Genomic DNA, 23,779 nt, shown 5'->3' on the forward strand with positions numbered 1-23,779 from the left:
TTCTTGCTTTTATTTAGTATAGCCAGGGGCACACTCCAACACTCAGACATAATTTACAAACTAAGCATTTGTGTTTAGTGAATCCACCAGATTAGAGGCAATAGAGGTGACCAGGGAGGTGCATGAATTTAACAATTTCCTGTCCTGCTTGCAATTCAAAATACAATCAGTAATTTTGGGTGTCAGGGAAAATGTATGGAGTAAAAAGTACATTATTTTCTTTAGGAATATAGTGAAGTAAAAGTTGTCAAATATAAATAGTGAAGTAAAGATATCCCAAAAAACGAATTAAGTAGTACTTTAAAGTATTTTTTATGAAACACTTTACACCACTGACTGTAACATAACAAAATGTGGAAAAAGTCAAGGGGTCTGAATACTTTCCGAATGCACTGTAAGCCAACAATACAGAGGAGTAATGTGTCTACACATTATGCATTGTATTTTATTTATTTTATGGACTAGGTTACTCGACAGGCCAGCAGCACCCATAAACCAACTAGGCCAATAGCTCAATAATCTGTAACCAGGAACAATCATGATTGACTATTGTCCTAACTGACCCATCTGTCCATCTTTGTCAGATAGTTATTGATATTGTCAAATATGTAGTTTAACATGAAAGTGGTAACTAACACACGGTGTTTGTTATGAATGAATTACTTAAATACGGGCATTTTCTTGAATGGTATTTTACAGACCAGTTAATATTCAATACTGGCAAAGACAAACATATTTGCTTAAATTATTGTGTTTCTTGTGATATTATAATGTAATAAGTATGAAATGTCAATATCGAATTAATTATATTACTCCAAATCGATTGCCAAATTCTCTATCACGACTATGGAACTCTGCGATAGCACCATCCGTGACTGCGCAAAACCGACGCCCGTAAACATCTCGTTAGGTCAACGTTAGCGAAAGCAGCTAACTAGCCTTACTCTTGAGCACTGCAACAGTAGCAGCCATTTCTGAAATCTGAAAACAAAAGGTAAGGCGAGAATCTATTCAAAAAGTGTCACGTTCGCTAGCTACTATAAAAACAGACAGATAGGTGCCTCTGTGACTAGTTAACAAGCAACCCACTGCTCCTCACTATGCAAGCTAGCTAGTAGCAGACCGTAAACACTGGATGCTTCAATATGTCCGTCGTCGTAACGTGCGTGCCGTGCTCGGTAAAGATTACGTTATTTTATCACCACGACGTAGCGTTCGCTGTCTGTACGTGAACTGCCAAGCTAAAACGTAGCTACAGCCTGTGAAATTGAATTTCTAATGTATGGTTTATCTAACGTTGTAAAATATCCAGCTGAATACGTCTCCCTATCTGTATCGGCATGCCCTGTTTGGGCCTAGTTTGCTTGCTAAACACTTAGCTAGCTAACTCGCTAGCTACTTAGCAAACTTCTTACGCCATAAATATTGCTATTGCTAGCTACAGCACAGAACAAGCTGCAATGAGAACTGTGTAGGTAACAACTAACTCGCTCAATAATAGCATTGATGTGATATTGATTAGTTAGCCAGGCCCTCTCCACAACATTTATCACTAACAGCGCTAGTTTAGCTACGTAGCCAATTGAAACGGGCCTATTAAAGCCAAGCTTATGATCCCTACCGCCATAATCACCCCTGTAAGGCCAGTTGGTGGTAGCCACAATGAAGTGCCCAATAGCTTCTGTTAATTGCCAATAGTCCACCTCATCTCATGCAAGCTAAACCAGCCTTGAAGACATTGAAGGGAGATGTGCTCTTGAATTACAAATGTTATCATTAGCACACAACTGTGTCTTCGTATCACTTAGTGAGACCTCAACCTCCCTCATGGCATCATCTGAGGTCAATGTTCATGTGGAGGAGGTGGTAGTCGTGACAACGCCGGATGGAGCAGGGGAGGGCTCAGCTGCCGAAGTGAAGACTGTGCTGGTGGCTACAGAGCTGACCCAACCGGGGTGAGTGGTGGACACGCTAGAGCTATGTATGAGGATCAGTGAATTCCCATGACCGCTTCTCCAGCCCAGCCAGGGAAGTGTTAGAGGCTGATACACAATTAATTAGTTAATTGTGTTTACCATACACACACCTCAGTCATTTGAGTCAGTGATACCTTATGTTACAAAACACTATTTAGTGATGAGTTCTTCCTAGTCAGGTTACATATATTCAAAAGGTCAACCCTACTAGTGGTAGTAGGTTTGTAATCAAGTGTACCACTACCAAAGACGGTTATAGACTAGTCTTTGGTAGTGGTACGCTTGATTGTACCCTCTCATCTGGGGTGCTGCATATTGTTGTTGGTTTAGCACTCACTGAAGTTTGTCTATGGTTTGTAGACTCATTGGAGTTTCTCGATCTATGCCATTCAGGGAGGAACTTGCAGATGGAAGCATTGAGTCTGAAACCGATGCCACCACCACTTTGACAAAGGAGGCAGTCTTAGGTAAAAAATAATAAAAGTGACTTTTTTCACATTCTGTTACGTTACAGCCTTATTCTAAAATGTATTAGATAGTTTTTTTTCTCTCATTAATCTACACACAATACCCCATAATGACAAAGCAAAAACAGGTTTTTAGACATTTTTGAAAATGTATAATAAAAAAACTGAAATACCAAATTTACATATGTATTCAGACCCTTTACTCAGTACTTTGTTGAAGCACCTTTGGAAGCAATTACAGACTCAAGTCTTCTTGGGTATGACCCTACAAGCTTGTCACACCTGTATTTGGGGAGTTTCTCCCATTTCTTCTCTACATATACTCTCAAGCTCTGTCAGGTTGGATGGGGAGTGTCACTGCACAGCTATTTTCAGGTCTCTCCAGAGATGTTCGATCGGGTTCAAATCCGCGCTCTGGCTGGGCCACTCAAGGACATTCAGAGACTTGTCCCAAAGCCACCCCGCGTGGTCTTGGCTGTGTGCTTAGGCTCGTTGGCCTGTTGGAAGGTTAACCATTGCGCCAGTCTGAGGTCCTGAGTGCTCTGGAGCAGTTTTTCATCAAAGATCTCTCTGTACATTGCTCCCTTCATCTTTCCCTCGATCATGACTAGTCTGCCTGTCTCTGCCGTTGAAAAACATCCCCACAGCATGATGCTGCCACCACCATGCTTCACCGTAGGGATGGTGCCAGGTTTCCTCCTTTAAGAGCCTTTTGGCAAACTCCAAGTTGGTTGTCATTTGCCTTTTAATGAGTAGTGGCTTCCATCTGGCCACTCTACCATAAAGGCTTGATTGGTTGAGTGCTGCAGAGATGGTTGCCCTTCTGGAAGATTATCCCATTTCCACAGAGAAAGTCTGTTAGAGTGACCATCGGGTTCTTGGTCACCTCACCTGACCGAGGCCCTTCACTCCCGATTGCTCAGTTTGGCCGGGCGGCCAGTCTTGGTGGTTCCAAATTTCCATTTAAGAATGATAGAGGCCACTGTGTTCTTGGGGACCTTCAATGCTGCAGAAATGTTTTGGTACCCCTGCCCAGATCTGTGCCTTGACACAATCCTGTCTCTGAGTTCTAAGACCAATTCCTTCGACCTCATGGCTTGGATTTTGCCCTGACATACACTGTCAACTGTGGGACCTTGTATGCCTTTCCAAATCATGTCCAATCAATTGAATTTACCACAGGTGGACTCCAATCAAGTTGCGGACACATTTCAAGGATAATCAATGGAAACAGGATGCACCTGAGCTTAATTTCGAGTCTCATAGCAAAGGGTCTGAATGCTTATGTAAATAAGGATTTTTTTAATTTTTTAATTTTTTTAAACATTTGCTAGCATTTCTAAAAACCTGTTTTTGCTTTGTCATTACAGGGTATTGTGTGTAGATTGAGGAAAACATTTATTTAATCCATTTTAGAATAAAGTTTGTAACGTGACAAAATGGGGAAAAAGTGTAAGGGTCTGAATACTTTACGAATGTACTGTAAATAATGGATCATTCTTGATATACACAGGAAACTCTTGAGTGTGAAAAACCCAGCATCGTTGCAGTTCTTGACACAAACCGTTGCGCCTACCATACCCTGTTCAAAGCACTTAAATCCCTCAATCCCTTTTGTAGGTGCCAGGTGTACCGGTTTGTGTCAAGAACTGCAATGCTGCTGGGTTTTTCATGCTCAACAGTTTACCGTGTGTATCAAGAATGGTCGACCACCCAAAGAATGGTCAGCCAACATGACACAACTGTGGGAAGCAGTGGAGTCAACATAGGCCAGCAGCCCTGTGGAAAGCTTTCAATGCCTTTGTAGAGTTTTTCTTGAATTATTCTTTATCTGGCATTACACCGTAAGCCTAAGCTTTAAGGCCTAACTGTAGTCACTCCAAATACACACCAAATGCTTTTGAGAAGTTAACGTCGATCCACTGAGGCAAAAAGGACAATGTCGGAGTATAGTTCAATAAGACAAAAGCATGCACAAGGTGTCATTGTTAGAATTGTTATGTTTCAGAAAAACATTAGGCTACTGTTAAATACGCCTAAATCTTCAACAAAAAAAGTGAAGAAATGTTGAAGTAAAACATAAATGTTCAAGAGACAAAAAAATGGGAACTGTACAGTGCATTTTTTTAAAGGGTCAGGTGCAGGTTTCAGATTTTCAATTTATCACATTTGGGCAGTTGTGGACGGGTTATTAGCAATTGCTGGTGGGTGCGTGTGAACAAACAGCTGACCCGCACATCAGTACTGTATTTGTGTTTTGAAACAATCAAATAAAAGGACTGAAGTGTTATGTGTTTGTCTTATCAGTGAAGCTGTCAGGTGAGATGGATGTGGAGGCTGACGTGGTCTACCCGGTCACCTGTGGGGACGTGAAGGCCACTCTGGTCTGGAAGAAGTTTGTTTGTCCAGGCATCAACATCAAATGTGTCCAAGTATGTCTGATTTAACTCTAGCAATTTTTTAAAATTTAACTCAGTCCTATTGGATCATGATTTTGAGGTTACTTATTCCTTTGATATGCACAACAAGGAAGGAACCTGTGGAGGTACTGATTCCTGTTAATTTGGGACAAAACGGAGGACACTACCTGAACTTATCCAATAAGAAATGCTTGTTTTAATTTTTTTTTAGTGCACACCGTTTTGCTACGATGTTCACTAATGAAAACAACTCTGATGACATCTGTCTGTTTATCTGTGTTCCAGTTCAATGAGCATCTCATCAGTCCCAAGGAGTTTGTCTATATGGCTGGGAAATCTACACTGAAAGACTGGAAGAGAGCCATCCGAGTGAACGGCACAATGATCAGGTTTGTGGCTTCGAAAGGATGCATATTTGGGTTTGCACAATACATTTATAATGTGAATCACATGGTCCTCCATGCAAGTAATTTAGCATTCTTGTAGTTCCCACTGCTAAGCAAAGTGGAAATGTAGATCAAAAAGTTGAAGCATTCAAAATACTCATGCCCAAGTTATCCAAAACATGATCCTTTGCGCATGTAATCATTGTGCAATTCTCAGATGTGCCACAAGATGGCACTATGACATAACATGATATCAGGTGATTTTTAGGGCACTAGTTCAGTATGGCTGGCCTGGGTAGTGTTCATTAGGCACCAAACTGAAGAAAAACATTTAAATTGGACTAAAACGAGGAGGGGCTTCCTGGACTTATCCATGAAACGCTTATTTTCGCTTTCCATTGCAAAACCTTTTAAAACATTTAACGTTGTGTGCCCTAATGCAGGGGTTTCAAAAATCTGTCCTGGGCCCCCCCCCGGCTGCACGTTTTGTTTTTTGTTTTAGCACTTCACAGCTGATTGAATAACCAACTCATCATCATGTTTTATTTTATTTTTTATCAGCGTCGTAGTGTTGGGGCAAAAAACAAAACGTGTACCCGAGGGGTGCCTCATGACCGACTTTGGAAAACCCTTCCCTAATGAACATGACACTGCACTTTGTTGGAGAAAAAATACTTTCTCTCTTGCAGCTAAATAATGGTGTTTAATACAATTCCCCATAGGAAAATCATGGACTCTGGCGAGCTGGATTTCTACCAGCACTCCAAAGTGTGCTCCAACACATGCCGCAGTACCAAGATTGACCTAGTGGGGACCAGAGTGTCACTCAGAAGCCAGCAGTCCACCGACTACGTCCCTGTCACCCCCTCCTCAGCCGACAGTAAGCGCACACACGCCTCAATTCCCTTAAACTCTCTTATGTGTGGCATTTTTTGTGTAAAGTTGTAAGTTATTCAAAGCTTACGATTTTGTTGTTCTAGTGAATGGATCACAGGCCACGTTTCCAACAGAAGTATCATCAGACGAGACCACAGAATGGGTCACGGCCATAGGAGGTGAGTTTGAACTCTGCGTTATCATTTTAAATGTCAAAAGTTTTTAGCCTGCCTTCTTCTTCCAACTTACCACTATGCTTAGAAATGAAGCTAGGTGACCGCTCAAAGTTCAATAATCAGACAAGCAATCAGGTAATGGGCCAACTATTTGTCTAATCACCTGAGACGGTGCTAAAGCACTTAGATCCATTGACTGTTATAATTGTGACCATGTTGTACACTGACTCTCTATATACTGGCAATTCACAAGTCTAGCAATCCGGTTTAAACAGTGCTTTATCCAACTCTTTGAATATCTATTTGAGACTATATAGTTGATTGTATAGAAGCAACTCCATGGTGTGTGTTTGCATTTTTCCAGAGGACTCTGTGACGTTCTGGAGGGGTCTGAAGGAGGCAGGGCTGCTGGAGGAGGTGGTGGAGGACTTCCAGAAGGAGATCCAGGAGGTGCTAAAGGGCATGCAGGAGCGCATCACCGAGCCTCCCCTGCAAGTTAATGGTCAGTTTCATATTGTTGGATGATCATAAGGGATATTTCACTCAAATATTTTTATAAAATGTATTAATTACGGTATTTTCACTCTGTAATATTGCTATACTAGCTTGTATGTTTCCCCCATTTATTGAACATAGTCATGTGGGAGCTGATGCTAATGGGAGTGGGAGCTGATCCTAATGCCATTCTAACTTCAATCTTGTCTTTTCATCTCCCTACTCTCTGTGTTGGACCTTGACTTCTCAGACGCTGTGCTGCTGAACAACATAGTGCAGAACTTTGGCATGCTCGACCTGGTTAAGAAAGTGCTGGCCAGTCACAAGAGCCAGATGGACCGATATAGGGAGCAGTATTCACGCAGTCTTGTCGGTGAGTTAAATGCTCACAATAACATTCTTCATTATTGTGTCTTTGAGTCCTTGTTTTGTGTTTTTATGGGGTTTTCTAGACAGTCTTTACATTCTTTTTTGTAGACATCATTATTTTTGTTGCAACTGGCTTAGAAGCAGCTCCTTGAGCAAATAATGGGAAATGTTACTGTTTGACCTAGGTGTGTATTAAGTTTGACCGCTTTCTCTTGCCGTAGCTCTGGAGCAGCAGTGTGACGAGCACAGGAAACGTGCCAAAGAGCTGAAAAGCAAATCCCAACACCTCAACAATGTCCTCATGACCCTGACCCCCGTGGCCACGCCACCCACGCCGAAACGCCCCCGCCTCACCCGCGCCGTCTCAGGCCCCGCCGTTATGTCCAGTGCCCCCACCCAGATCACCCTGCCCCTCACCCAGCTCACGGGCCTGCCTGCTGGGTGCAAAGTTCTCTCAATGGGTGGCGCGGTTGGTGCCGGCCAGCAGACCTACACGGTGCTGACATCCCCCGTGGGCGAGTTGGGCCCAGATGCCTCCAATCTGACGGTACTCTCTTCAGCCGCCGCCGTTCAGGAGGGCGCCGCCGCCACCACGGCCTTCATCAAGATGGTCAGCCCGGGCTACCAGCTAATCACGCTGCCTGCCGCGCTGGGAACCCAGCTGCAGGGCTTTGCAGGGGGCACGCTCCAGGGCACCCCCACCATGGTGGCAATGCCCATGGGTAACAACGCGCTGCAGGGTATGGCAGCAGTAACAGCATTGGATACACAGGTGGACGTTCAGGTGCAGGAAGCCAAGGAGACGGTGGAGGTGGAGAGTTAGAGAGATGTACTACTCCTATATTATTACACACACACAGCAGGAACTGAGGCCCCGTTTGTCCTCACTGGTTTAAGTGCTGGAACCAGTGTAGGTCTAGTGGTGTTGAACTATGAAGCACCCATCTCAGTAAAACTTTAGAAAGATGACTTAAAAAATGTATAACAACGTATACATGCACTGCCCGTTTTAGTCTAAGAACCAGCACGTGTGTGTATGTTTTTTCCCAACATGCAAGTAGATGCCATCCCTGCTCAAAAGTCATGATCTTAGCTCTTCTCAGGTGTCAATTTTCACTGGGGTGTACGTGCCATGTTCACATTATTTCTTTACATTATGCTAAAAATGTAGATTCTACAAATGCTCATCTTTCAATGTCAGAATTATTTTTCATTTCAGCGATGAATTAACTGTATATATCTTTTTGTTGAATATTACAATATTAATTATGTTGGGTTCTGAAAATGAGATGCAAGACTTTTCTCACACACAGTATCAGCGCATGTGCGCGGGTTCGCCTCAGGCTGTTAGATCGTAGCAGCCAGGGAACTAAAACAGCGGAGAAGTTGAGCCTCGTGCTTCAACGCTCTTAGTGTTTGCGGAAATTGACCCACAATGCTGTTTACTTAATGCATCTATGTCATATCGCTGAGTCTACTTTTTAAAGCTTTGAACAAATTGAAAGTGAACAAACTGGTTGTTTTGTTGGACTTGTAAGAGTGTACACTTTGTAAATAAATTTGCTAAATTCTTCAATCTTTGTAATTTGTTAGGGCTATGAGTTTTTGTCGATTAGAACAGTTCAATGTTAGTCGTGTTTCCACTGTAGTGTGCTCTGAAATTACTGAAGTCTACAGTGCCTTCGGAAAGTATTCAGACCTCTTCACTTATTTCACATTTCGTTACGTTACAGCCTTATTCCAAAATGGATTCAATAGTTTGAGTAAAAACAATACCCAATAATGACAAAGAATAACAGGTTTAGTAATATTTATTCCAAATAAAAAAACTGAACTCAACATCAGCATAAGTATTCAGAACCTTTACTTTGTTGAAGCAACTTTGGCAGTGATTACATCCTTGAGTCTTCTTGGATGTAATGCTACACTGAAAGCTTGGCACACCTGTATTTGGGGAGTTTCTCTCATTCCTCTCTGCAGATCCTCTCAAGCTCTGTCAGGTTGGATGGGGAGTGTCTGCTGCACAGCTATTTTCAGGTCTCTCCAGAGATGTTCGATCGGGTTCACTCAGGGCTAGGGTTGCACATTTCGGGGAATATGAATATTCAGAGGTGGAAACTTTCCGTGGGAATTAACGGGAATGCATGCAAATTAATACCATTTAAATGTACAGTGGGGCAAAAAAGTATTTAGTCAGCCACCAATTGTGCAAGTTCTCCCACTTAAAAAGATGAGAGGCGCCTGTAATTCTCATCATAGGTACACTTCAACTATGACAGACAAAATGAGAAAAAAAATCCTGAAAATAACATTGTAGGATTTTGAATGAATTTATTTGCAAATTATGGTGGAAAATAAGTATTTGGTCAATAACAAAAGTGTATCTCAATACTTTGTTATATACCCTTTGTTGGCAATGACAGAGGTCAAACGTTTTCTGTAAGTCTTCACAAGGTTTTCACACACTGTTGCTGGTATTTTGGCCCATTCCTCCATGCAGATCTCCTCTAGAGCAGTGATGTTTTGGGGCTGTTGCTGGGCAACACAGACTTTCAACTCCCTCCAAAGATTGTCTATGGGGTTGAGATCTGGAGACTGGCTAGGCCACTCCAGGACCTTGAAATGCTTCTTACGAAGCCACTCCTTCGTTGCCCAGGCAGTGTGTTTGGGATCATTGTCATGCTGAAAGACCCAGCCACATTTCGTCTTCAATGCTCTTGCTGATGGAAGGAGGTTTTCACTCAAAATCTCACAATACATGGCCCCATTCATTCTTTCCTTTACACGGATCAGTTGTCCTGGTCCCTTTGCAGAAAAACAGCCCCAAAGCATGTTTCCACCCCCATGCTTCACAGTAGGTATGGTGTTCTTTCGATGCAACTCAGCATTCTTTGTCCTCCAAACACAACGAGTTGAGTTTTTACCAAAAAGTTATATTTTGGTTTCATCTGACCATATGATATTCTCCCAATCTTCTTCTGGATCATCCAAATGCAAACTTCAGACAGGCCTGGACATGTACTGGCTTAAACAGGGGGACACGTCTGGCACTGCAGGATTTGAGTCCCTGGCGGCGTAGTGTGTTACTGATGGTAGGCTTTGTTACTTTGGTCCCAGCTCTCTGCACTAGGTCCCCACTAGGTCACTAGGTCCCCCCCGTGTGGTTCTGGGATTTTTGCTCACCGTTCTTGTGATCATTTTGACCCCACGGCGTCTTGCGTGGAGCCCCAGATCGAGGGAGATTATCTGTTGTCTTGTATGTCTTCCATTTCCTAATAATTGCTCCCAAAGTTGATTTCTTCAAACCAAGCTGCTTACCTATTGCAGATTCAGTCTTCCCAGCCTGGTGCAGGTTTTGTTTCTGGTGTCCTTTGACAGCTCTTTGGTCTTGGCCATAGTGGAGTTTGGAGTGTGACTGTTTGAGGTTGTGGACAGGTGTCTTTTATACTGATAACAAGTTCAAACAGGTGCCATTAATACAGGTAACGAGTGGAGGACAGAGGAGCCTCTTAAAGAAGAAGTTACAGGTCTGTGAGAGCCAGAAATCTTGCTTGTTTGTAGGTGACCAGATACTTATTTTCCACCATCATTTTCAAATAAATTCATAAAAAATCCTACAATGTGATTTTCTGGATTTCTTTTCTCATTTTGTCTGTCATAGTTGAAGTGTACCTATGATGAAAATTTCAGGCCTCTCTCATCTTTTTAAGTGGGAAAACTTGCACAATTGGTGGCTGACTAAATAGTATTTTGCACCACTGTAGATGTTTTTTGCATTGGATATATTTACCATATCATATGGAACAAACATAAACCTTTTACCTTATCATAGGTAGACATAATTGCAAATTATTAAATCCTTCCAATAGAAAAAAAACGATTTAGTTACAAATTGAACTTGAATTGAAAGGGAATATTGAATGATCCCCAATGATCCATCGCATCTCCCAAAAACTTTTTCAACGTACATAAACATTCAACATAAACAGTTAATTCATTCTGTTGTGGCGATTCAGAAGATTACTCAACAAAGTCATATGGGAGTTTCATGTAAATATAGTGTTTTTTCTTCCTGCTTTTTATTTGTAAAAGTAGTTTAACATGAAGATTGGTGCAGTTTTATTTTTTGCTTATTGGGTTGAAATGAAATGATACCAGATTACTTTAGATAAAAATTGGCATTGACTGATCAGATCAAATGGTGATATAAAGAGCATTGTGTTGAACACGATGTTTAACAGTGAGAATCGCAGAATGGTGAATTTACTAAATTACAGAGTTTGACTGTGTGATATTAGGTTGCTTCTTGTGTAAATATTTTCCTTCTGGATTTTAATGATTTGTATGTAAAATGATAGTCTAGAAAACAAAGCTTTGGTTGTCTTCCTCTCAGGCTTCCATGTCTTCTCCCTGGACCTTCTCAATGTCCACCTCTTGAACATCAGACTCAGAGTCCTCATCTTCACTGTCACTTTCCAACCTTGTTGAGGATGGCTCATTGTCAGGCTCAAAAAGCTTCAAATTTGCCCCGATGGCCACCAATTTTTCCACCCTTGTATTGCTCAGCCTGTTGCGTGCTTTGGTGTGTGTGTGTTCACAAACAAGAACCAGTTGCACTCTGAGGCGGCTGATGTTGGTGGGATTTGGAGGATGATGGAGGCAACAGGTGAAAGAGCCTCAGATCCACAAAGTCCCTTCCAGCAGGTGGCTGATGAGATATGTTGGCACGACTGCCATATTGCATCTCCATCCCAAAGGACTTGCTTGGAAGTGTACTTCACCAGACTCCCAAGAACCTTGCCCTCATCCAGGCCAAGATGGCGAGACATGGTAGTGATGACACCATAGGCCTTGTTGATCTCTGCACCAGACAGGATGCTCTTGCCAGCATACTTGGGGTCCAACATGTACGCTGCGGCATGTATGGGCTTCAGGCAGAAGTCTTCATGCTTTTTGATGTATTTCAGAACTGCAGTTTCCTCTGCATGGAGCAACAGTGAAGTGGGCAGGGCAGTATGGATTTCTTCTCTTACATCTGCAGGCAGAGTCTGAACATCAGACAGGATGGCATTGTCTCCCTCAATCCGTGCAATGGCTACTGCTATAGGTTTCAGGAATTTCAGGCTGCTTACCACTCTCTCCCAAAATACATAATCCAGGAGGATAATCTTGATGGGGCTGTCCATATCAGCAGACTGTGATATGGCCATTTCTTGGAGAGACTCCTTCCCCTCCAGGAGACGGTCAAACATGATGACAACACCACCCCAACGGGTGTTGCTGGGCAGCTTCAATGTGGTGCTTTTATTCTTCTCACTTTGCTTGGTGTGGTAGATTGCTGCTATAACTTTATGACCCTTCACATACCTAACCATTTCCTTGGCTCTCTTGTAGAGTGTGTCCATTGTTTTCAGTGCCATGATGTGCTTGAAGAGTACAAAGTTGTCATCAAGGCAAAGGGTGGCTACTTTAAAGAATCTATTTGTTTAACCTTTTTTTGGTTACTACATGATTCCATGTGTTATTTCATAGTTTTAATGTCTTCACTACTATTCTACAATGTAGAAAATAGTACAAATAAAGAAAAACCCTTGAATGAGTAGGCGTTTTCAAACTTTTGACTGGTACTGTATTTTTCTTCTGACCAGAAACAGGGTTTAGAGCTGTTTTGTGCGAGAATTCATCACTTGTCTTCTCTAATTCACCAAATGATCATGCCCCAGCTTGATTGGCAAGCATTCAAGCAAGCAAGTATACTTGCCTCGTAAATATCACCGGCTAGTCGTGCTGCAATGAAATAGGTAAGCTTGACGTTTTAATGTTGAAATATGGCGTGTTTTAGCACAGTCAATATGATTTATTTTTTAACTTCGTTACCTGCTTGGAAGTCTGTTATATTATTTCATCGGTATGTTACAATAGCCTGCCTATGCGTTTTCTAAACAAGTTTTCAGACGTGTCGCTATTCCACTAGCCCCTTACCTTGATATCAGAATTTACCGATAGGGGCGCTAAAGTCTCAAACTTTGTTTCTCCGTATATTCATGTTTGGCCAGCGACTGCCGGCAGGTGCGTTGGCTTTGGGTGCACTACGGCATATGAAGTCAGATGACATCAAACCTGGATAACAGTTGCTGGACTCAATGCTGACCGCTCAACAGTGAGTTTGATATGTCCTTGTATCCATGTCTTTAAGTTGATGGGAATATTATGCTTCAACTTAAAATGTTTGATGGATTCTTAGAATAGCCATTGCAATCAGTGAACTTCAAAGGCTACAACATTTTATTCAATGTTTTATTCAATGTAAATCATTCGAGCGGACTCCATTGCAGCATTGGCGCTCCCAATGCTCAACGTTCCGCGCTGTCCTTTTGGCAACGAAGGCCTACTCTTGGGCTACTCGTCCACAAGATGGTGCTAGTACACTTCCACTCATCCTCACGACTCAATTTAGTTGGGTGATTGATTTTAATTAAGAAATGTATTTTCATTTAAAAAATGAGACCACTGATGTAAGGTCCATATCATCCTCTATGTACGCTATGCTGTAGGCCTAGTTTTTGCTGTTGTTATTCTTTATGTTTGTTGAAATATTACAGTTATCTCATTAGTATATGTATTTTTTTTCTCTCCGAATGGTAACAGGTCGTTCGTTGGTGGTGGCCAAGGATGTGTCTGCGCTACAAGGTGAATGGCAAGATTTCGATTTCAATTTTGTAGGTTGTATGGTAGCCTACGTACATAAATCAGGCGTGCGTGTGGGTGGCTGGATGGTTGTGTGCTCGCGTTCAATGAGTCATTTTGGAGTTTGATAATCAATTCGCCTAGACATTTTTTTTTCATTCAAGCGACACAAACAAGTTTTACTTACTACTTTGACAAATAATGTATTTATTCAATGATTTATTAAACAAGCATCATATATTGTAATAAATAATATTTTACTAATAACACAGAAATTAATTGGTTCGTCACGGGTAAGTCCGTAACACAGAAAGCGTTTAAACATGACTGACACAAGCAGGTAGGCCTATTGGCCTTTGCTTTACAGATATGAAATCTGCCGCAACAATGTGCAACCAGGTAAGCAGTAGGCTATAGGTAGCACACATACGGATAATCGTGAGAATTCAAGTGAATTAGCGAAAGAAGTTCGTTTTTTCTATAGACCAAAGTCATCATATGAACTAGGCTCCTCATCTGAACGAACGGACAATTTGTAGTGGCGACGTAGAAAGCCACCGTACCTCTTCTGATTGTCCCACTTCAAGGTGTTCAAGTTGTTCAACTTTGGCCGAATCCTTCGCATGAAACCTCCATATCGCTTTTGTAACTCCTCTCGACTACCTTGCTCCCTGGAGTCACTTCTCTTTGACTTTGTCTTTGGACCAAATTTGCGTAAGAACCCTCCGTAACGTTTGACCTTGTTTATTGCTGCAGCTTCATCGTCATTGAACATTCCCATATCGTTTTCAGAATCAACATCTCCGCCCTGATAGTCCTCCGAAAACTCCGAGAGGTCTCTCTCTCCAAATTTTCTAAGCAAGTCCTCGTATTTCTTAGGGAACGCGTATGCTCCTTTATAAACGCCATTTTCGCGCCACGGAGAGGTTAACAATTTGTTTTTGTTTTTGTCAATTCGTTTAATGAATCCACCGTAACGCTTGACCACGTTTGCAATTGAAGCGTCTTGGTCGTCCTCCCTCTCTGGCGTGGACCGTGGACCTGCATCTTCATCGCTGAACTCCGAGCCCACTGCACGCGATTGTTGAGTCTTCCCGCATTTGTCTAACTCGGCCGTGGTCAGTAGAGTTCCCTCACATTCCAAGGTACAAGTCTGAAAGGAAAATGCAAAGAGCAGTGAGTAAAAATCGGCCAATTTACTAACCACATTATGAGAAGGCTAGAAAAGAAAAAGAGTAGGCAGAAGGAGAATAATATATTTACCTACACTCAGTTCTATGTCTTTGTTTGTTTACTACAGAAAACATTTAATCTGAGTTTGTCATTAATTTGTGCCCACAGGCTTCTGTAGAACACATTTGGGAAAAATGGCAAGTTTGTCTGAAGACAATTCTCACTCGCTTCCACAATCCACGCGTGCTCTCCATGGTGCTGAAATGGGCCACGAGCTTTTGCGCACCGCCACAACAAGCTCAACGCTCTACGATTTTTGATTAACAAAAATTACACCATCATAGATACATAAACACACATCAACGTAAAACAACACTTTCTGTTTGTTTCCATTGGATAAAAGCAAAGTTATCTTGTCATGATGTAAAGCAAATCTTACCAGACTGTTGACTGGGATTTCTGTATTGAGGATTTGTTGCGCGCATTGCAGACAATGGGAAGAGCAGTCTGCTTGGGTCGAAGATGGCAAGCTAAGTATCAACACCAGGACATACCACTCCATTTTGCCAAATCCCTGAAATGAAGGAGAAAACGCGAAGAAAACGTCATGTTCACTTGCCAGGGAAAATGTAACACTTGCCTATGAGATTTAGACTTATCACAGATTTTTTTTTGTTTTTTAAATATCCCTCGACAATAAGCATGTATTTGTTTTGAACTTTGATTAGTCTTTGTTTCAATTCCATGTTAGTGGCACAACTTTTCTCTCTTTTGATTGATCAAGTACCATGCGTAATGGTGTGGCCACCACGCTATTCAATTAGTCTACGATGTTAACTGCCAACAGTTTACCAAATTGTAATAGGCTAGTATAATTCTTCACGGGAGCATTTCGATTAATAAACAGGACATTTGCAAGTCCATTACTGATTATAAAATACAGTAATTGCGAGTAACAGCTGCAATCCCACGACTAACAAATGTTATTATTTGTAAATATTATAACGCCAGTACACGGTAATAACCAGACTGACAAAAATAGAATAATAAATCAAATATAAATACCGCAGTAATGTTGGATAATTGTTTCAACCCAGGCGTGGAGAGGTGCAGGTGGAACAGGAGCGCATATGATGCAAGTCAGTGTATGTTCTTCCCCAACAGTTGTTTCTTTTGACTGGCTTGTCGTCTTTCTTTTTATTGACGGAATCTTCGTCGTGTCACTGAAGAACATCAGAATAGCTTCTATTAAGTGACCAATGGGAGATAAATATTGCGCAAATAAGCCCACTCGTGCCCGTCACCGCCTCTCTCCCTCCCCCTCTCTATTTTCTGACGCCCACTCAACATTCGCTTCAGAAACTTGGCAACTCAATAATCACACACGTTCTAGCACATTCATAGAGGTTATTGGGTTACAATAGGTAATTGCGAGGAGTTGCACTTTCAATAGGGTTCTTGAATAGTCATAACCGCATATGTTTGTTTTCTTTGTGTCAAGTAGTGTAAACAGGAAGTCTTCAATATAGAGAAATCACAATGAACTTTATTTCAAGATTAAATTCTGGTAATTGGAGCTCATTGAAAGAGCAAGGATGCAGAATGGTCTCCCCTCACATTATTTATTTGAATCGGGGAGAAACCTTGGAGTTGTAACAAACATTCAGGAGCACAGCTGACCACTCCTGAAGACCATCAACTGAATTGGACTGTCATGTTTTGATATAGGCCTATCTTTTCATTATATATATTTTTTGTACCAATACCAGAATAAATATGACAAATTCAGTAGTAGGACTTCAAGAACACATTTAAAATAGTTTTTTGTTGTTGAAATATTTACATGATAAAATGCCCGAATATATATTTTGTAAAAAGTTAACGAACAAGCTTGGTCTTACATTGGCACCAATAAAAATGCTTAAATACATTAATCCAAAACACATGTATTGAACAACAATAATAATCATTTAATTACATTTAATTCGAAATTAATAGTGTAAATCCAAGCAAGAAGTTAATGTGATAACTTCGATATCTGATGATCAAAGTAGGTCATAAGCAGAGAAGTAGCCTATACTTGAAATTAGTGAAACATTCTGTCTTGTCAGAAAGGACTGCCAGAGAAGGATGCAAAGTGGGAATGAGTATCTGGCAGGTGTGAGTGAATGGAATCCCCAGTTATTCCTGAGAAATGATTTGTGAGAAATGTTATTTTGCACCGATTAACGTTGTTTCATATTGGCTTTTTAGTAGACAGAACCTTTGTATCTTCTTTGATTTTTCGTGTATGACGTATGAGAATGAACTCTAAGCAGCTTTAACCCAAACATCATTTGAGTGTTTTTGCTTATGACACATCAAATGATACCCTTCTACAGAATGACCGTAACATAAATTGGAGCAATAATGTTGGATGAAGATAATGTGATGCGTCGTCCCATTTTTAATTAGCTCCAATCAAATTGGCAAAGCGTTCCCTAGGCAACCTTGAGTGGGCATTCTTGTGTTTTCTCTGATGTCTTGATCTGCTGTTTGATTTGCACCATTTCTTTCACTGAGCCTCGGCGCGCCTCTACTTCCCAAACTGACGTTATCAGGGGAGAGTCTGAGCGAGAGGCGACTGATAAGTGTGTGCGCACCGCTTCACTATTGTCCGACGCCAGACTCCTCAATTAATCCGATCTCTTTCAAAGTACTCTTCATGAAACAACACGTTTTTCAAATTCATAGGCTCATGTCATGTAATAATTACCATATTCCACTTGGGGGGTGAAAACCTCTGACGCAATGAGTGATGGTTGAGTGGATCCCACAAAATTATTGAGACGAGTGAGGTTCTCTAAAGTCATGGACACCACATAGCAGTGGCACAACTTTCATGTCCCCCCACATTCAGAAATTGAATTTTGGTCCCCCCCAGTTTTATCATTGGAATGTGATACAAAACAAGGCAACGGTGGGCTTTAGGAACATGTGGACGCCTCCGAGCGGTCGGGTAGGCTGTTTGGAAATAAAATAAAATGTTATTTCCCCCCCACTTCTTAAACCAAAGTTGTGCCCCTGCCACATAGACTAACATTCTTGACGCATGCCGCTGGAAACATTAGCTTCCGGCTTAGGTATCCAAACAACCATTTTATTTCTCCAGTAGGGTTGGCTCTGTTTGTCAACGCTGCTTTTTAAATAAATTATTAATCCACTCCTCAGGCCTTTCCAAACAAGATACTGGATGATATATGCCCTCTGGCTCTGGTTATTATACTGCCTCATATACACTCTCTCGCTCTCTCTCTCGCTCTCGCTCTGTGTGTGTGAATGGTTGTGTCTATGGCTGAGATCTACATTTACATTCTCCAGTATCTTGGAAACACTTGCATTTGAAATGAAACTCTGCTCTTCCCACAAGCTAGACATATCTCTGCCATTACACACGTACTGTTTCCTACAGATTTTTTTTTTGCAAGATTCTACAAGTGTCTGGAACTCTCTATTGGAGGGATGTGACACCATTCTTTCAAGAGAAATTCCATCGTTTGGTGTTTTGTTGATGGTACTGGAAAACACTGTCTCAGGTGGCGCTCCAGAATCTCCCATAAGTGTCAGTAACGTCCAGAACACGCAGGATCCCCTATCGGCGAACAATGAACTGACAACTCCAAGTCTGAACTGCCAAAAAGCACATGGAATCAGATATTTCAAGCCACATTTCAAACCACCTTTGTAGGTGGTTTGAAGTCAGATACAAATCTGATTCCTGGCCATGCAACTTGTCTGAATGGTCAAATCTGATGTATTTTCCCTCAAGTGGTTTTTAGACTGTTATTTGGCATATCTTGCTGCTTGCTAGCTACTTGCTAGTTTGACAAGCACATGTGGTAGCTAACTAGCTTGTTAATTGTTTACAAACAAATTAGTGAATGTGCCCGAAAGCTAAACAGCTACCTAGCTAGCTCGCTAAGTGACCACACCACTGCTGTGGCTAGCCAAAAAGTTGGATCATCTTATCCTTTGAGGCTTTGAAAGTGTTCTTACACTATGATTTTGAACATCCAAAGCAACTGGGAAACATCATTGGCAGGCAAGGAGTGATAGGAAGCAAGAGCACCACCACCAATCAGCTAACACCACAGTGCACACACCTGTTGTTACTATGGCAACTAGCATAGCCATGTCAGTAAATGACTGCTGTCTGAACACATGCATCCAATTTGGTCACTTGTAACTTGCTGTTTGGACAGTCAGTATTGCAAAACGGATTTGAAAAACAAAATAGATTTAGCACTATAGGCCTGCAGGGTGAAAAAGGCTTTTGAGATCCCTCTCAAAGTCACTGAGATTTCTTCTTCTAGCCATTTGTAGCCAAAGTAATGGTTAATTGGGCATTTTTATACATGACCCTAAGCATGATGGGATGTTAATTGCTTAATTAACTCAGGAACCACACCTGTGTGGAAGCACATGATTTCAATATGCTTTATATCCCTCATTTACTCATGTTTTTTTTTTTTTTTTGCAGTTACCTGTATATTGTTGATGTACTGAATTGCTAGTTTGATAAGTGCATTTTTCACTAAATATTAAGTATAAAAGTATTTCTAAAGAGGTGTGGGTGACCACGGTCCACAGTATATCCTACTGTAGAAGTAATGAAAAGGCAAACAACAAGGTAGCCTACATTAGATTTTAACACACCATGATATTCACGTGAGTAAATAGTTACAGCACAGCACTACGGCATCATCCAAGACATGCTATGTTACATGGTGATTTCTTTGACGTCATTCTTTCTCCCGCCCCCTCCTTGACTCCTCCTCATTTAGCACCTCCAGCAATGAACTAAGTCTGTTGGGAGAAACTTGTGCGTTTTAAAGTAGAGCAAAGCATTAGCAACAACTTTATTCATGTGTGAAGGTAACCATAGCAGCAGTTAAGAATGAACTTCCACCATTACCATAAATAATATTGAGGGGGATGTTCTTCTTTTTCTTCTGTCCTTTTTCAACTGGGGGGAGAGGGTGACTTGTTTTTAGTCTGCTGTTAGGTTGTCATGGGGGAATTCTCAGTTAAATGTGTTATGATTGCAATCCTCATGTGTCTTCCTCAGGCGTGTGCTACTGACATTGGGTTGGGTGTAACATACAATATGGCACTTTGGAGGCTTCCTTGGGATTGCCATATAGATTCAAAACAATACTGTTGAGAATGAATAGCCTATGTCTCAAACAGAGAAGCAGTGATCAAATATACCTTTTTTGTTAGTTTTTTTACAAAGCCTTTTCATTGCAGTTCTTTGTGTCATGACTTCCGCCGAAGTCGGCTCCTCTCCTTGTTCGGGCGGCGTTCGGCAGTCGACGTCACCGGCTTTCTAGCCATCGCCGCTCCATTTTTCATATTTCCATTTGTTTTGTCTTGTTCCATACACACCTAGTTTTCATTCCCTAATCACACTGCATGTACAGTGCCTTGCGAAAGTATTCGGCCCCCTTGAACTTTGCAACCTTTTGCCACATTTCAGGCTTCAAACATAAAGATATAAAACTGTATTTTTTTGTGAAGAATCAACAACAAGTGGGACACAATCATGAAGTGGAACGACATTTATTGGATATTTCAAACTTTTTTTAACAAATCAAAAACTGAAAAATTGTGCGTGCAAAATTATTCAGCCCCTTTACTTTCAGTGCAGCAAACTCTCTCCAGAAGTTCAGTGAGGATCTCTGAATGATCCAAAGTATTAACTTAAGGGGGCTGAATAATTTTGCACGCACAATTTTTCAGTTTTTGATTTGTTAAAAAAGTTTGAAAAATCCAATAAATGTCGTTCCACTTCATGATTGTGTCCCACTTGTTGTTGATTCTTCACAAAAAAATACAGTTTTATATCTTTATGTTTGAAGCCTGAAATGTGGCAAAAGGTCGCAAAGTTCAAGGGGGCCGAATACTTTCGCAAGGCACTGTATTTAGTCCTCTGTTCCCCTCCATGTCTTTGTGTGAAATTATTTTATGTTATGTGGGTATTGTCATGTGGCATACTTTTGTTTATGTTCCGTGTTTTGGGCACATTTATGTACTTATGTGCTTTCATTTGGACCGGAATAAAAAGTGCACCTGTTAACTACACTCTGCTCTCCTGCACCTGACTTGTACACACCCGTAACACTTTGGCTATGGTTTGCAGAGCCAGTGGGTTACCAAGGCATTTCTATGCAATTTAAAAACTTTAAAATGCTGTTATTGAGAAGAGCAAAACAAGCAAAAATTGCCCCAGCCATTATCACACATTGATTGCTTTAGTTTCATTCACTTCAGTCGATCAAAAAACGGATAGCCTATTAGATATACAATTAGGCGCTACACACTAACTCACATTACCTCAGCACCGGGATTAAAAACAATATTTTAATACATACAGAGGGATATGTTAGCAGATCTTTTTTGCAGTTCTATAGCTAATTTCCTCTAATTATACACATTTTGCCATGGAGTGGGGAGAAATGTTTGTCGTTTGAAAGCTAATTTCTTGCAATTCTACACATTTTGCCATTACTTATGTCACACTGATATGATATCTGAGGGAGAGTGATTAACAAAATCAATTGAGGCCACCTGGAGGTCAGGGCCCCTGGGCACGTGTCAGACATGACCGGTTGGTGACATGGGCTAATTGAGTGACTGTCAGTAGGCATGTTTCTGTTGACCAAGGCTTATTCGTCAAATGCAAATGTCGCAAAAATCGTTGTGACGTGTAATGGAAACTAAAGACGAAGGATACATTTTCTAAAAATCCACAACATTTTTATCCGTTATGTCACCACATAACTATACAGTTCCACTCCACATTTAATGCTAAATGCCTAATGCTTGCAACAACAAAAAAGTGAAACTACAAAAATGATGTTTTTTTTGCAGGACAAAGATTGTCCTGACTTTGAAGAATGCCTGAATTGCTTCGCTTTGCTTTACTGGTTGGCTGGCACGATTCACCATCCAATTATTTCAGCTCTACAGGAGTGCAATTTTCACCATGGCATGAACGTTGGCGATACGTTGGCACATGAGAATTATTAGAATATGGCAAATACTGTGAGTCAATTATTGCATTCTGTTCATGCTGGCTTTTGTGGGCTACCTGAGACATAAAACAGATAGGTGGAAGGGTGATGTCAAATACGCACTTGTATCACGGGTGACCTGCCTGGGGAGGGCATACGGCTGTCACCAATTTATTAATGCGCAATTTGCCTAAATGGGTAATGGAAAAACTTCAACCACTACATTTTTATTCAACACTTTAGGTTTTTGCGAGAACATTTTTTTTTTTATAGGTGTGACGCCATTGCTTCCAGCTGTTTTTATCGACTCAAGAATGTTAAATGGAAACGAACCATATCAAAACCATATGCCACATCTATTTTCTATTGGAACTTTCAAAATGTTTACAAAAAAATCCCGGGACAAGTTCATGGAAACCTAGCTAGTGAGTGACATATAAGTTCATGGAAACCTAGCTAGTGAGTGACATATAAGTTCATGGAAACCTAGCTAGTGAGTGACATATAAGTTCATGGAAACCTAGCTAGTGAGTGACATATAAGTTCATGGAAACCTAGCTAGTGAGTGACATATAAGTTCATGGAAACCTAGCTAGTGAGTGACATATAAGTTCATGGAAACCTAGCTAGTGAGTGACATATAAGTTCATGGAAACCTAGCTAGTGAGTGACATATAAGTTCATGGAAACCTAGCTAGTGAGTGACATATAAGTTCATGGAAACCTAGCTAGTGAGTGACATATAAGTTCATGGAAACCTAGCTAGTGAGTGACATATAAGTTCATGGAAACCTAGCTAGTGAGTGACATATAAGTTCATGGAAACCTAGCTAGTGAGTGACCTATAAGTTCATGGAAACCTAGCTAGTGAGTGACATATAAGTTCATGGAAACCTAGCTAGTGAGTGACATATAAGTTCATGGAAACCTAGCTAGTGAGTGACATATAAGAAGAAGAAAACTGCTGATGCACAACCCCATTTTTTATTTTATTTCCACCCGCTGATGGGATTTCCCGGAAATTGTTTGGACAAGTGGGAAGACGAGCATGTGGGAAGATGAGCATGTGGGAAGACGAGCATGTGGGAAGACGAGCATGTGGTAGGACGAGCATGAGGGAATACTGGAAATTGGAAAGACAAGCGTATGGTGTTGACTCTTGAAAACGAACACACCCACTTTTGCCTTTTATATGCAACCTTCCATATCAACATAATTTAATATTATTGACGTAAGGCAGTTGAGAAGTGGCTTTATCTGCAGCAAACAGAAATATGTTGTCTGTCAACATTTTTGCTGTTATGGGTAACGAAACAAGCCCCTTTGAGTGAATTATTTGATAGGATTTCATGACGGCCATGAAAGACGAGAGAATAGGACAGAACACAGCTCAAGCACATTCTGATATCACTGTTCTAAAGATGAGTGGAGCACACATATCCTTGGTTACCAAGCGTGGTCATATTTCTTTTCCCACATCTTTGGAGACCAAGGTCATTTTACTGCTGTTTACATTTCCCTTGTGAATGTCAACCACTTGTTCACGCACGCACAAACACTCACACACACAAACACACAGATGCGGTCTGTATACACCTCTACACACACAATACAGGCAAACACTCATCACGCATGTGTTACTATATGCATGCTGCTTTCTTGGCTAGGGCTCAATTGAAAAATATATAAATCTCAATTT

General features: G+C 41.1%; 2 protein-coding genes and 1 long non-coding RNA gene across 5 annotated transcripts; 2 read left to right on the top strand and 1 right to left on the bottom strand.

Moving 5' to 3' along the window:
* The first annotated feature begins 841 nt into the window (after nucleotides 1-841).
* LOC110532189 (glucocorticoid modulatory element-binding protein 2) lies at nucleotides 842-8,750 on the top strand. 3 transcript variants are annotated; one of them, XM_021615875.2, is made up of 10 exons: nucleotides 842-994; nucleotides 1,809-1,955; nucleotides 2,370-2,443; nucleotides 4,751-4,875; nucleotides 5,149-5,252; nucleotides 5,972-6,129; nucleotides 6,230-6,304; nucleotides 6,666-6,803; nucleotides 7,047-7,169; nucleotides 7,387-8,750. In XM_021615875.2, the coding sequence occupies exons 2-10, from the start codon at nucleotides 1,828-1,830 to the stop codon at nucleotides 7,986-7,988; spliced, it is 1,527 nt and encodes a 508-aa protein (XP_021471550.1). In that variant the 5' UTR covers nucleotides 842-994; nucleotides 1,809-1,827; the 3' UTR covers nucleotides 7,989-8,750. The 3 variants fall into 3 exon arrangements, with proteins under 3 accessions (XP_021471550.1, XP_036844021.1, XP_021471548.1); XM_036988126.1 differs by lacking the exon at nucleotides 842-994 and adding an exon at nucleotides 1,006-1,178; XM_021615873.2 differs by lacking the exon at nucleotides 842-994 and having other exon boundaries at nucleotides 1,195-1,955.
* A 4,499-nt stretch (nucleotides 8,751-13,249) lies between these two features.
* Nucleotides 13,250-15,274, top strand: LOC118966054. The gene is made up of 3 exons (XR_005053260.1): nucleotides 13,250-13,325; nucleotides 13,814-13,855; nucleotides 15,194-15,274. It is a non-coding gene; the product is annotated as an uncharacterized LOC118966054 (long non-coding RNA).
* Nucleotides 14,040-16,240, bottom strand: pdyn (prodynorphin). Its single transcript, XM_021615876.2, has 3 exons — nucleotides 16,091-16,240; nucleotides 15,465-15,599; nucleotides 14,040-15,005 (listed from the first exon to the last, which is right to left on the bottom strand). Exons 2-3 carry the CDS (start codon nucleotides 15,585-15,587, stop codon nucleotides 14,331-14,333), a joined length of 798 nt encoding a protein of 265 aa, XP_021471551.1. The 5' UTR covers nucleotides 15,588-15,599; nucleotides 16,091-16,240; the 3' UTR covers nucleotides 14,040-14,330.
* Nucleotides 16,241-23,779: the final 7,539 nt, after the last annotated feature.

This window comes from Oncorhynchus mykiss, chromosome 9 (genome assembly GCF_013265735.2).
Source record: "Oncorhynchus mykiss isolate Arlee chromosome 9, USDA_OmykA_1.1, whole genome shotgun sequence".
NCBI lineage: Eukaryota > Metazoa > Chordata > Actinopteri > Salmoniformes > Salmonidae > Oncorhynchus > Oncorhynchus mykiss.

Excerpts from the sequence above, each read along its gene's own strand:
- pdyn (XM_021615876.2), bottom strand. The coding sequence starts at position 15,587 with ATGGAGTGGTATGTCCTGGTGTTGATACTTAGCTTGCCATCTTCGACC. Across the intron at positions 15,006-15,464 it reads AAATCCCAGTCAACAGTCTG|ACTTGTACCTTGGAATGTGA; the intron begins GTAAGATTTGCT and ends TTTTCCTTTCAG.
- LOC110532189 (XM_021615873.2), top strand. The coding sequence starts at position 1,768 with ATGTTATCATTAGCACACAACTGTGTCTTCGTATCACTTAGTGAGACC. Across the intron at positions 1,956-2,369 it reads ACAGAGCTGACCCAACCGGG|GGAGGAACTTGCAGATGGAA; the intron begins GTGAGTGGTGGA and ends TATGCCATTCAG. Across the intron at positions 4,876-5,148 it reads TCAACATCAAATGTGTCCAA|TTCAATGAGCATCTCATCAG; the intron begins GTATGTCTGATT and ends TCTGTGTTCCAG.